The 13,036-nt window shown below is 26.4% G+C and overlaps 1 protein-coding gene across 1 annotated transcript; it reads left to right on the plus strand.

The window, feature by feature from the left end:
* The first annotated feature begins 484 nt into the window (after window positions 1-484).
* Window positions 485-6,417, plus strand: LOC149060110 (uncharacterized). Its single transcript, XM_089217157.1, has 11 exons — window positions 485-682; window positions 3,771-3,952; window positions 4,037-4,192; window positions 4,525-4,641; window positions 4,752-4,852; window positions 5,020-5,148; window positions 5,324-5,384; window positions 5,510-5,593; window positions 5,666-5,755; window positions 5,947-6,190; window positions 6,252-6,417. The coding sequence occupies exons 2-5, from the start codon at window positions 3,772-3,774 to the stop codon at window positions 4,847-4,849; spliced, it is 552 nt and encodes a 183-aa protein (XP_089073283.1). The 5' UTR covers window positions 485-682; window position 3,771; the 3' UTR covers window positions 4,850-4,852; window positions 5,020-5,148; window positions 5,324-5,384; window positions 5,510-5,593; window positions 5,666-5,755; window positions 5,947-6,190; window positions 6,252-6,417.
* The last annotated feature ends 6,619 nt before the right edge of the window (window positions 6,418-13,036 follow it).

Below are 13,036 nucleotides of genomic sequence, written 5' to 3' on the forward strand. Positions count from 1 at the left end.
TTATTGGTAAATCAATTAGGTATTAATCCAGAATTCTATAAATTATTAATCAAATGTTATTATTTTTAAATTGTTTTTAAACGTAGGTACTAAACGCGCTGAGTAATTTTTGGAATCATTTTCACCCGTCGGCCGTCCGTCAATATTGTGAATATTGTCGAACTGCCGAAGTCAATTGCGTTAGAAATAAATATTTTTATTCTAAAAATAACTAGATAATTTATATATTATTGTGGGCACATGATAATGGATTATTGTTGTACTCTATACCGCCTCCACCATATACCACAACGACAGTGTTATCTTTTGTTATCATATCAATGAAATACAATAACTGCCACAAATTCAAAATTTCCCATGTCGATCACGATATTTTCGATATCGCAGGCTTGTGAGTGGTAATTTCGGTCTGCGGATGTGTAACTGTTTACTGTATCGTGTGAGCGGCGAACGTGTTGAGGTGTTGACGTCGTGTACCGTGTAATGTGTGTACTAACTTTTTTTTATTTTTACTTTTATTAGTTTCCAAATGTTGATGTATTATACCTACATTACCTAGTCGAAAAAATACTAAATAGTAGTAGTATAATATAATAGTTCGTATTCGCAAGTAGGTATTCCTTAATACCGTAAACACGTAGTGTACTGAAGACATACCTACTTCAATAAATATTTTAAATAGGTAAGTGGAATATTGGTTTTATAATTTGTAGTATGACACTATGTAATAATAATTTTTAATTTAAATTGTATTTGCTTAGTCTTGCATGAATTAAATAGTTAAATAGTTGTAAGAAGAGCCGCGTTTGTATGGTTCTGTTTTACAAATGTACAACATAACGTAGGTATTCATTGTGTTGTGCAGTTAAAATGTTGTATAGGTAGGTACTTAAAGTTAATTTTAATATTAGTCAATTTATTTCAAGCCTATTATTATTATCAACTTTAAGGGTTAAAGCCAAGTTAGATGATCTCCTTATGTTTAAGTATAATAGAGGTTAACTACACAACATTGGAACTGCTGAGTGCTGAACATAAATTAATTGTTGTTGTACTTTTGTAAGATAGAATTATGTGGGTTTAGCAACCTCTAAATAAAAAATGACGTTTGCTTGGACGTTTGTATCTAGTATTATTTGACACTTTATTTTTTTTAAATTTTATGTAGAAACAACAAGTTTTATATAGTTGTTATATGTTTGGTATTTAAATTATTTAATTTATTTTCTTATACCTGTCAAATATAGTTGTAATAGATTGTTGTTAATTTACATAATTTGGGTTATATTATTTAGTTTATTGTTTTAATAATAATGGATAAAATTATAAGTGAACGGACAAAGAGGAGAAGAGTCCAGGAAGAATTTAAAATGTATAAAAGTGAAACTTCTACAACTACTAAAACTGAATTTAATAGAAATAAAATAAGTAGTTTATTAAATGAAACTCAAGATAAATTGGAAGATACCTGGGAAGAAGTTCCTCATTGTGTCTCAAACCAGATTTTTGAATCAAATTCTATTAAACGCAATTGTTTTGTGGCTCTTGTCAGTCAAATGTCTCAAGAAACCGGTCTTAATGATTGTCAACATGATAATATTTCTATTGAATATCCACTTAATATTGAATCACCAAATAACCCAATTGATATTGAAGCTGAACATAATCTTAATACTAATGATATTTTTTCTATCCGCCATATATTTGCTAAATGGACTATTGATTTTAATATTCCGCATATTGCTATTAATTCTCTTTTAACTAGCTTGAGAAAACACTCTTGTTTTTCTGAGTTCCCTAAAGATGCTAGAACCATTTTAAGTACTAATAAAAATTCAATGTCTATGAATAACATCAGTACATCCTGGTCGGTATTATCATTTTGGCCTAAAGAATGGTATTTTGACTAACTATAATTTTTTACCTTCAGTACCTTCAGATAATCCCACTCCGAATATAATTAGAGTTGCAGTTGGTATTGATGGATTGCCAATCTCAAAGAGTACATCTCAACAGTTTTGGCCAATATTAGGATATATTGTACCAAACAATCATGCAGTTTTTCCTATTAGAATATACCTTGGAATGGAAAAAACAGCAGACAGCAATGATTTTATTTTTGACTTTGTTTCTGAAGCAAAAGATTTAATTTTGAATGGTATTAGAATCAATAATAAATTATACAGCGTAAGCATTCATTTTATCTGCTGTGATACGCCGGTCAAGTCATTTGTTTTAAAAACCAAAGGCCACTGTGGATTTTTTTCTTGTACTCGTCAAATAGAGGGAGAGTATTTACTTAATAGAACTTGTTTTCCTCCTAGTCAATCAACAATTCAGCCATCTATAAGAACTCATGATGGTTATATTCAGACAGTTCAAGAAGAGTATCATTCTTGTTCAACTAATATTTCTTGTATTGTTGATTTGCCAGAATTTAATGTAGTATCTAATTTTCCATTAGATTATATTCATATGGTTTGTCTTGGTACGATGAAAAAACTTATAAAATTATGGATGAAAGGACCTTTAAGTGTTAGATTACCATCACATAAAATACACATTTTATCAGATTCTATTAAGGATTAAAAAGTTAATTTCCCTGTGAATTTTCCAGAAAACCTAGAGGTTTAGATGAAATTGCTCGATGGAAGGCTACTGAACTACGGACATTTCTTTTATATGTTGGTCCTATAGTTTTAAAAGATATGGTATCAAATGATTGTTTTAAAAATTTTATGTCACTTAATGTTGCGATGGTTATACTTCTGAGTCCAAATTTTTCTTCCTACTTACAATATGCTCGTGACTTATTAAATTACTTTGTTGAGATGTTTGAACCAATCTATGGAAGTCACTTAATTTCACACAATATCTATGGATTACTTCATATAGCAGATGATTATGAAATATACGGACCTTTGGATGGATGTAGTACATTCCCATTCGAAAATTACATGAAAAAATTAAAGTCTATGATCAGAAAACCAGACAAACCTCTAGATTCTAGAGTCTAGAACAAGTGATTCACAGATATCATGGGCGTTCGGGAATAATATTTGATTTAACTCTTACTAGTACCAATGAAAATTCATACAAATTATTAGGACCACATAATAAAGGACCACTATTTGATGAAACTATAACTAATCCACAATATAAATCTATTTCATTTGTTAAATTTATTCTTAAAATTAATAATGACGCTGATTCATATTTTTATACAAAACAAAATGAAATAGTGAAACTAGTTAACATAGCTTATTCTCAAGAAAGTAGCAATACAGTTTTAATAGGCAAAAAGTTTGAATATTCAGAAAGTTTTTATGAGCATCCAATTAATTCTTCATATTTATAGTGAGCAAATTATCTGATAGACTAAATGTCTGGTCTGTATCTAATATCAAAAATAAAATAATTTTGTTTTGTTTTGAAAACAATTTTATTGCAGTACTTTTACTGCATTAAAAGTAAAATTAATGCTTACCTTTAATATATAGTACTACATTAATTATAAGCAACTATATATAATAATATGTACAAATAATAATGTATATACAAGTGTACAAATTTACAATGTAAATAATCAATAATAAATTGTGAAATTATATTTATTTAAAATTGCAAAAAAACTTTTAAGTTAGCTTATACTTAATTTGACTACAAGGTATTATAGGTATGTGTTGTGTTGTGTTGTGTTTTTTTTTTTTTTTTTTTTATTATTAAAATAACTCTAAACTTGTTTAAAGTTAAATATTATTAATTTTAAGGATGTGGAGTGTTGTTCTATTTGAAAAGGACAATACAGTTGAGGCTGTCCCAACAAACTGGTTTAAAGATGGATTATGCGCTTGGCCTAAAAAAGATGAACGAGTAAAAATTAACCGTAGGATTCAGCCTAACAAGTTTGATTTTGACTTCTATCCTGCTAGACTTTTGAAAAAAGGGATCGGTGAATACACATAAATATATATTTATAATAACATGAATTTTTAATAGCTATACCTAAATGTTTATTTAAAATATTTTACTATAGGTAATCTACAAGAAGCCAGTTCAAAAATAAAAATTGCTGAATTAAGGTCTGATTTATCATCAACTGATGATAATTCACATGTATTTAGAAAAAAAACAAAAAATACATCACCTCTAAGGGATCCTCCAACATTTAAGCCAACTGAGTATATTGAAAGTAAATTATATTTATTATATTTTATATTATTTTTTATAACTTTAATTTCTAAGAAATTATACTAACACAACTTATAAAGTTCATTCAAATATAGAATAATGCAACAATTTTAAGGTCATTATATAATTTGTTTATGATACCATTATAGGTAATGATACAAATGGTAACAGTAAAATCAATGATGATTCAAAATACATTAATAAAACTTGTGGCAATAGTATTCCATAATGTACTCCAAATATTGTGTTGTATAAACAAAAATGTTTAGATCAACTATATGCCAAAATCAATTTGATTAACCTATTTTTAATTTTAATATTTTAATTATTTAGCAGTTAATGAATCACATCAATTTGAAACTAAAATGTGTGTGATTGGAAAAAAATCAAATAAAATGAAGTCATCAATAACAGATCCTTCTACATTTAAACCATCTATGAATATCAAAGGTATATTATTCTTTCTATAGACATGTTAAAATTGATTTAATTCTTATATGTGTATAACTAAATTGCTTACTTATATTAAATTAAATTAAATTGCATTTGTATTAATTAAGGTGATGATAAAAATTATGATAGTGATGAAGAACAAATTGGTATTGATAATAGTCCATCGTATTTATTACAAAAAAAAAAAGTGTTGAACATACTATGACTAGTAAGAAATACAGTTATATCATTTAATTTATTGAATTAAGAATTTTTTTTTTTAATTTAAATTTTTAATAATTCATTGTTTTAAAATTTATAAATAAACTATTTTATTAGTAGAAGGTATGGTACCTATATTTTATTGTTCATATTTTTTATTTTTCAAAATAACAGTTGACGGTTCTCCTCATACAAAATCACAATTGATAAAACGTAAAAATATTGTTCAAACATATAAGAGTAGTGTTCCTTCAACTTCAGCCATACAACAATCATCATGTAATCAAAAATTCTATAGTCAAGGTGTGTATAAATTATTTAAAATAATAGATGTTAACAATAATATTAATACCTCATTTTGCAAATTTTTAATATACCTAATACTAATTAATAATAACTAAATTATCTTATTTGTAATTAATGTACTTATAATAAAATCATGCTTTTAAAATGTGTTATATTGTTTTGTACTTTATAGATAGAAAGTATAACGCAAGTTAAAAGAAAACTCTTTGACGTTGATAGTTTTTCTGATGAAGGTAAATAATAAAAAAAGAATGAAAGCAGTTATAAAAATATTTTTAGAACACTATCTGAATTATATGTGAAAAACTGTTTTAGATATTATATTTTATAATATTTATAAATAAGATGATTATTTTAGATGATCTAGGGACAGTCAATACTTCAGCTTCCCCTTTTAAAGTCACTCGGAAATCTTCTATTGGTTCTCCAAAAATGAGTTTTGGTAAATTATATTTCATATTATACATTAATATAAGTAGTATATTTAAAGTGTTAATTTTTGATATAATTGTAGATGAGCTATTCACTGATTTTCCTTTGCCAGCTGAATCAACTCTGAACAACAAAACACAAAATTATAGTTTCAATTGTGAAGACATTTTAGGTAAGCTTTATTTTCAAAACTAAAATATTATAGATAATAATATAGCATAGTTTGAAATAATAAACTTATAAATTGTTGGAACCGCAAATAGATATTAAATGATTTACCTTGGTCAGGTCATTTGTTGGACTAACCTGTATTTTAATATACTTAAATAAATTATTAATATTTGCTTTTAATTTTTGTTTTAGAGATTGTAAAAAAAACTTGAAGAGTAGTAATAAAAACTAAGTATGATGTGGAAACATTAATTCAAAGACAAGACCAGCTAGAAACAGTTGTCAAAAATTCTATTTTTCATGAAAACATAAATTCACAAAATGATTACAACAGACAACGAGAAGTTTCTTTTGAAATGCTTCCAATTACAAACGAACATGACCTTACTGTATTTGAAGAAAAATTATCTAGCGATAAAACTTTTAAATCAAACTTGTGTGTTTTATTGATTTGATATGAATAATTATAGCACATAATATAAATACTAATTTTTCAGATTTCAGAATTGAAACGAAATGCCAAAAAAAATTTAACTGCAACTGTACGCCAATTACTTGGAACGGTTTATGATGATTCTTTATTGAAAGATTATAGTTTTAAAGGTCAAAAGTCTAAAAAGGTCTTTTCTACCCTCACCTCGTGCTCTGTCATTTTTGGTAAGATTTAATACAAATAACTATAACTTTAATATTTGCTCAACACCTATATTATTGTATTATTGTAGGTATACCTACCTACCTATAATTATATAATGTGCTAAATTTATTTACTAATATTTATATTACACATATAGGTAGAAAATGGAATTCAATTAGAATAATGAATAACTCAAGTTCATTTTTTTCCAAATTAACCAAAAACTTAGTAAAAGTCTTATATTAATGTTTTTTTGATAGCCAAAACTCTTAAAGTTTTTTTAAGTGGCCAATTATATTTAATAGTATTTGTGGTCATTAAAAAGAAAACAAAATGATTAAAATACTGACAACATTTTACCAGCATTCAGATGTTATAACATTAGTTATACGAGTATAAGACAGCTTAACTATAATACAATAGTTTTATCTAGCTCCTTTTTTTAAATATTAAACTTTTATTAGTTAAAATTCAATTAATTTTAAAATCTATTTTTATTTTTCATTTAAATTAATAAATACCTAATACATTTTTGGTTATTTTGTAGGTCCTGTATACTTGAAACAAAAAACAATAATCTAATAGAATATAATACCATTAGCATTAATATGAAATTAAATAAATTATTAAATGTTATTTTATTTTAATTAATTGATAATTAACATTTTATAAAAGCTGTAAGAAAAATGAAAATGTTACCAATGCTGATATACAATCACCTTTAACAATTTACATCGCTGGTGCAACTTCCCGTATTAATAAAAAAAAATGATTAAAATATTAATTAAATATATAAAATAGCTAAGATATTGTTTTTTTATATAATTAAAATATTATTAAAAAGTGAATATTAAGAATACATATAATATACATTATATGATTTATTTTGTTTGTAAGGATATATAATACACAAAAAAAGGTTTCTTAAATAAAAATTTACTATGTCTATTGACTATCATATATGTTTTGTATTTATTTATTTAATTCATATGTACATGAAAACCTCAAAAAACAATAAGGTGTAAGTACAGTTAATTAATACTGTAACATTAAAAAATCCTGGATATGTCAATGACTCCTATAATTAGTTTTATACAATTGGTATATATATATAATATATATGTTGAAGTTTATCTACACAATTATAAGACATTTTATAATATAAAACAATAAACTAAGAAAGAAAATAATGTTATTAAAACATTATTATTATTATATGTTATAATCATCAAAATTATATTTAAATAATATGATTAATATGGATAAATAATATTATTAAAATGTTATTTTACTATTTTAAAAATATAAAAATAATATTACCGTAGTGTCATTATTTTAATGTAAATTTGTTGGACAAATAATGTAACTATATTGTTTCTAAAACATTATTTATACATTTTTCTATTGAAAAATTTATATTATTTTTTTATTAATCACTACTAAAATAATGTTAAAAACAGTTGTAAATAATATTTTTTTGCTATCTGGGGCGTATAATATAAACATGGAATTATTTTTATCGAAAAGATAATGTATAGTTATACAACTATGAGAATTATTCCAGAACAAAGCAATGAGATATAACAAATATATTGTTAGAGGTTAGCAAAAAGAGCACAGATGTGATAATAGGGGCGTAAATTCATCGATTTCAATTTCACAACTTTCGGAATTTTAAAAATTAGAAACTAGACATGCACGTACATGAAATTACGTTGTAAATACGATTACGAATACTACTAAAAACGATAGTGGACTAGGTAGGAACCATTTCTTTATTTTATATCTAAGTCGTCCGGTATTTTAAATATCGACTTGTAGAGTATAATATAATAAGCAGTCTTGTAAAAAATACTTCAAAAAAAGTATTAAAATACTAATACTAGTATTCGAATAAAATAGTATTAAAAATACTATTATAAAAATGAATTTTACGAATACTCACTAAGTATTTGAATACAAATACAAGTATTTTTTTTTTAAATTGTATAATATATAATAATATTAAAGCCAATACCCCACCAGAAAAAAATCATATCTACGCCACTGATTGTATATCAGTGTAGGTATGTTGGAAGGTACGACCGCGCCTCACCAAGCCACGATTATAATATTATTTCAACGAAAACCATATTATCATTGATTATAAATACTATAGATTGCTCACTGGCTGGTTTTTCGGTGGCGTACATTAAAACTCTCGATAGATGGCGATAAGAACAAACAATATTAATAAATTCGTATTTTATTCCAAATGCCGTAACCGCGATTGTCGCGGTGCGGGTATAACTGGTTTTTATCGTCACTCGTCAGTCGTCATGACGTCGACGACTCCCGATCCCGAAGTCCGACTTCTAATAATAATCAAATAATCACTATTTTTATTTTGAATGATTTGGTCGTGTGCGCTGTGTCTACGGGCATCAATTTTTATTTTTGTTTTACGTTACCGATCGATGTTCACTGAAATGAGTGACCATTTATTTTGCTCTCCGCTGATCGTCATTTCAATAATTATTTATATTATTAATTAATAATCAAACCTTCAACTATTGTCTATTAACATATTGGGAAAAGAAACTAATTTATAGCGTTCTAATTTACTATTAATTATAAGAGCTGTTAGAAAATTAAGAAAGAGTAAACTAAAAAATATTGGAAAGATGGGACTTATCTATTCTTAGTTTATTTAGGTAGGTATTTTACTCAAATAAACAGTAACTAATATTCCAGTAATTATTTTATATACCTATAATACCTAGGTACAATTAGTAAATCATAAACCATTAAGATAAAAGGCTCTTAACATATTGTTACAATAGCAGTTGAAAAATAAAAGAAATTCAGTCACAATTTTTTTTTTATAAGCATTCAAAGTTTGAATTTTGACAAAATACGTAAAAATCACGAAAATTCACAAATTATTTTAAGCTAGAAATTCATAAAAAATTTTCTTTTTAAATCTAAGATTTAAAAATTTAATACAAGATTCCTAACATATTTTTACAATAGCAGTTGCAAAATAAAAGGAATACATAGTCACAATTTTTTTTTTAAGCATTCAAAGTTTGAGTTTTGACAACATATGTAAAAATCACGAAAATTCGCAAATTATTTCAAACTAGAAATTCATAAAAAATTTTCTTTTTAAAACTAGGATTTGAAAATTTTTAATAATCTATAATATATCCTAGACAGATAAACCGTCTTCGCTCAGAATCGTTTTTTGTATACAATGATATAATATCATTGGATTCAAATTTAATTCTATCCATTACAGTAACCCACTTGTAACCTAGTGTACAGCAGAGCGGCATACACGACTTACCCGCCTTTTTTTGAAAATTAAACTGTACATAGATAACACTAACATAAACATTTGGTAAAAATTTCAAGCGTTTACAGTGATTAGTTTTTGAATTACAACCATATAAAAAAATCGATTTGGTCTAAAACTGGTTTTGCGTAAAAACTCCCGTTTTTCCGTCTTTTTTTTTTGTTTTTCTCGATTTTTTTGAAAACTGTTGGAAAATGTTTACTTTTCACCTCTATAATGCACCAAGGATATTCACTTTAACATCAGAAACCACCCCCAAAGTTTGAAATCGAAGCATTTTTTCGACTAGTTATGCTGTACACAGACACACATCATTGTAAAATCAATACATTCATCACTTCGTTCAGAATCTAAAATCAATAATAAATTATGATATACATACAAATAAATATAAATTTAATAAATTGGTTGATTTTTTAATCCTATTTTTTTCACATATTCTAAACGATTTATTTCGCAATCCTGGTATTTCTTCGTGAGATACCCTTAATTTATTGTTAGGAGGAGAGTTCATATAAATGTTTCGCTTTATAATTTTAATAATACATCAATTACTATGGACGGAACAATGAGCAAAATAAAATTGATCTTTTAAATGTCGATGATATGATTCAGCTGCATTTGTAGTTCGTATAACCTCATTATCCGGAATTTCAGCCCAAATTTACACAGGTACCTAGGATTTTGGCGCTTTCGTACGATACGATTTTGGCGCTTTTGTACGATAAGACTTTATTTTGTCTTATCTAATTTTGGCGCTTATGTCTTCCATCGTAACAGATAGAACTGACTTTTAGAATAACTTTTGTTCTAATTAATATTTTTTTATTTTTTTTGTTCATCATTAAGAGATCCTTGCGCTTACAATATGAAAATAAAAATATTATTTTTTTAATAGTAAAAATAAAAGAATTTAAATTTGATTAAATTTTTATTGAAAAAATTCAAAATAGCCAATTTGTAAATTTAATTTAAAAAAAAATTTGATGGTAAAAATATTTATCTAAATCTTGTTAATTTTTTAGAATTTTTTAAAATATCAATATTTTTTTGCATAAATTAATTTGGAGTGTTATAACTTCTTTCAAATATTATTTTCAATATAATTTCTGAAATGAGTATATTTTTTAAATTTATTAATGATATAATTTTCACAATTTTTGTTTTACGTTAAATTAGCATAATTTTTTTTTTTTTTAGTCAGTTCTATCTTATACACCCTGTATAATATATCCTAGACGCTAGACGGATAGACTAACAAATCATCTCCGTTCAGAATCGTTTTTCGTATACAATGATACCTGTCATTGCATTCAAATTTAACACATCCATTAAAGTGACCTACTCATACAGCAGAGCGATACCCACTTGCCCACTTTTTTAATTACATAATTAATTTAATATTTCAGATAACTATACTTTTATTTTTGTATTTATAATATTTATAATTCATATACCTTCAACGAAGTCTGTACTGGAAACACTCCAGTTCCAAGTTTTGGGTGAATTTAATATATTAACCGACGATGTAGATCTAGTTACATATGCAACTATAACAATAATATATTTAATTTAATGTAGGAAACACGTGCGCTGTGTATAGTAGATATTATATCATAAAATATAATTATATAAATTATAAAGGCATACACATAAACTTTGTTAAACTGTCAAATGTTACCTACCTTCAGAATAATTTTTTGGAACCGCGTTGGAATTAAGTCGTGATTTAGGATCAACTGGATTAGAATACTGGTCTCTATTAAAATGTTCAGAGCATAAAAATCGATTTCTCATTTTTTTCGGGCTTATAGAATCCAACTCGACATTCCCTAAAGTTTGAAGTATGTTACTAGATTAGGTTAAATTTGAATTAAATAGGATTATAGGAACATTATTTAATAAAAAATAGCCCATTAGGTACTTGCCGGAATGGATTATCCACTTTTTTAATAAATTAGAATCCAACGGAAAGGTGTGAAATCGAGTTTTGGTATTTTTTTGCATATTATTGCAATTAAAATACGAACACTTTCTCCTCGACATTTTGGCGTAATAAAAGAAACGTTACAGAACGTGTTAACAATCACGATACAACCGTGAACCGACTGTCAAAGCGTCAATTGGAAATGAAAAACTACACATCATATTATCCATTATTGCATTTGTGTGTGTGTGTGTGTGTGTGTGTGTGTGTGTGTGTGTGTGTGTGTGTGTGTGTGTGTGTGTGTGTGTGTGTGTGTGTGTGTGTGTGTGTGTGTGTGTGTGTGTGTGTGTGTGTGTGTGTGTGTGTGTGTGTGTGTGTGTGTGTGTGTGTGTGTGTGTGTGTGACATCGAGCCATTGACTAAATTATACACGAAACCAAAATAGATTTTGAACGTTTATTAGTTATTGGGTACTTAATATTATATTTAGCATTTCGCACTCAGTTAGACGCTAGCGATTGCAGCGTTACCGTGCACAACTAACCACGCGTCCGCAGCGCAGCCTAACGATACCGTGCAAATAGCACGCCACCGAAAAACCGGCCAGTGAGCAATCTATAGTATTTATAATCAATGATATTATTTTTATTTGTGTCAAATTGTTATGAAAAATAATAATTAATTAAACGGACTTTGTGGTATTTAAATACAAGTATTTACAGATTGTTAAAAATAATTCAGAATACTTAAAAAATTGTATTTAGAATACCAATAAATACTTCAAAAAGTATTTAAATATAAGTATTCAAATACTTTACAAGACTGATAATAAGTATATACTCAAACTGAACTAGTTCTAATAATCTATGTAGTTGCATTCCGCGTGCCCGAACTGTAGGTCTGTAGGGCTGCGTGATTATTTTATATTCATATACAATCGATATGTAAACATTTTTTTCGATTATAAACGGTTATAATCGGTTATTTTTTTATGCATAAATTTTGATAAATTTATATCAATTCATCAATTATAATAGGTTATAATCGATGCTTACTATAATCGGTTATTATTTAGACGGTTTATCAATAATATAATAATTCAATCCGATTTTAAAAATAAACACAAAACTCGTTCATCATATTATTAGTGCCTATTTAAGCTATAAATATAATTTCAATAACCCATGACTCGTGAGTGGTGACTGGTGGGGACTGGGTAACTGACGAGAACATTTTATATTTTTATGTTAAGAGGACGCTACACCCGCATACGTAGTCTTCGTCTTACAAACGCATAACATAGCAAATTGTATGCTCAGCAGTGAGCAGATTACGTATAGCTCCGTTAGTATAAAATTTAGAGTAAATTTACCTCTTACAAA

Source organism: Diuraphis noxia, unplaced genomic scaffold (genome assembly GCF_037042655.1).
Source record: "Diuraphis noxia isolate RWA-SAM2 unplaced genomic scaffold, SU_Dnox_SAM2 contig0001, whole genome shotgun sequence".
NCBI classification, from domain to species: domain Eukaryota; kingdom Metazoa; phylum Arthropoda; class Insecta; order Hemiptera; family Aphididae; genus Diuraphis; species Diuraphis noxia.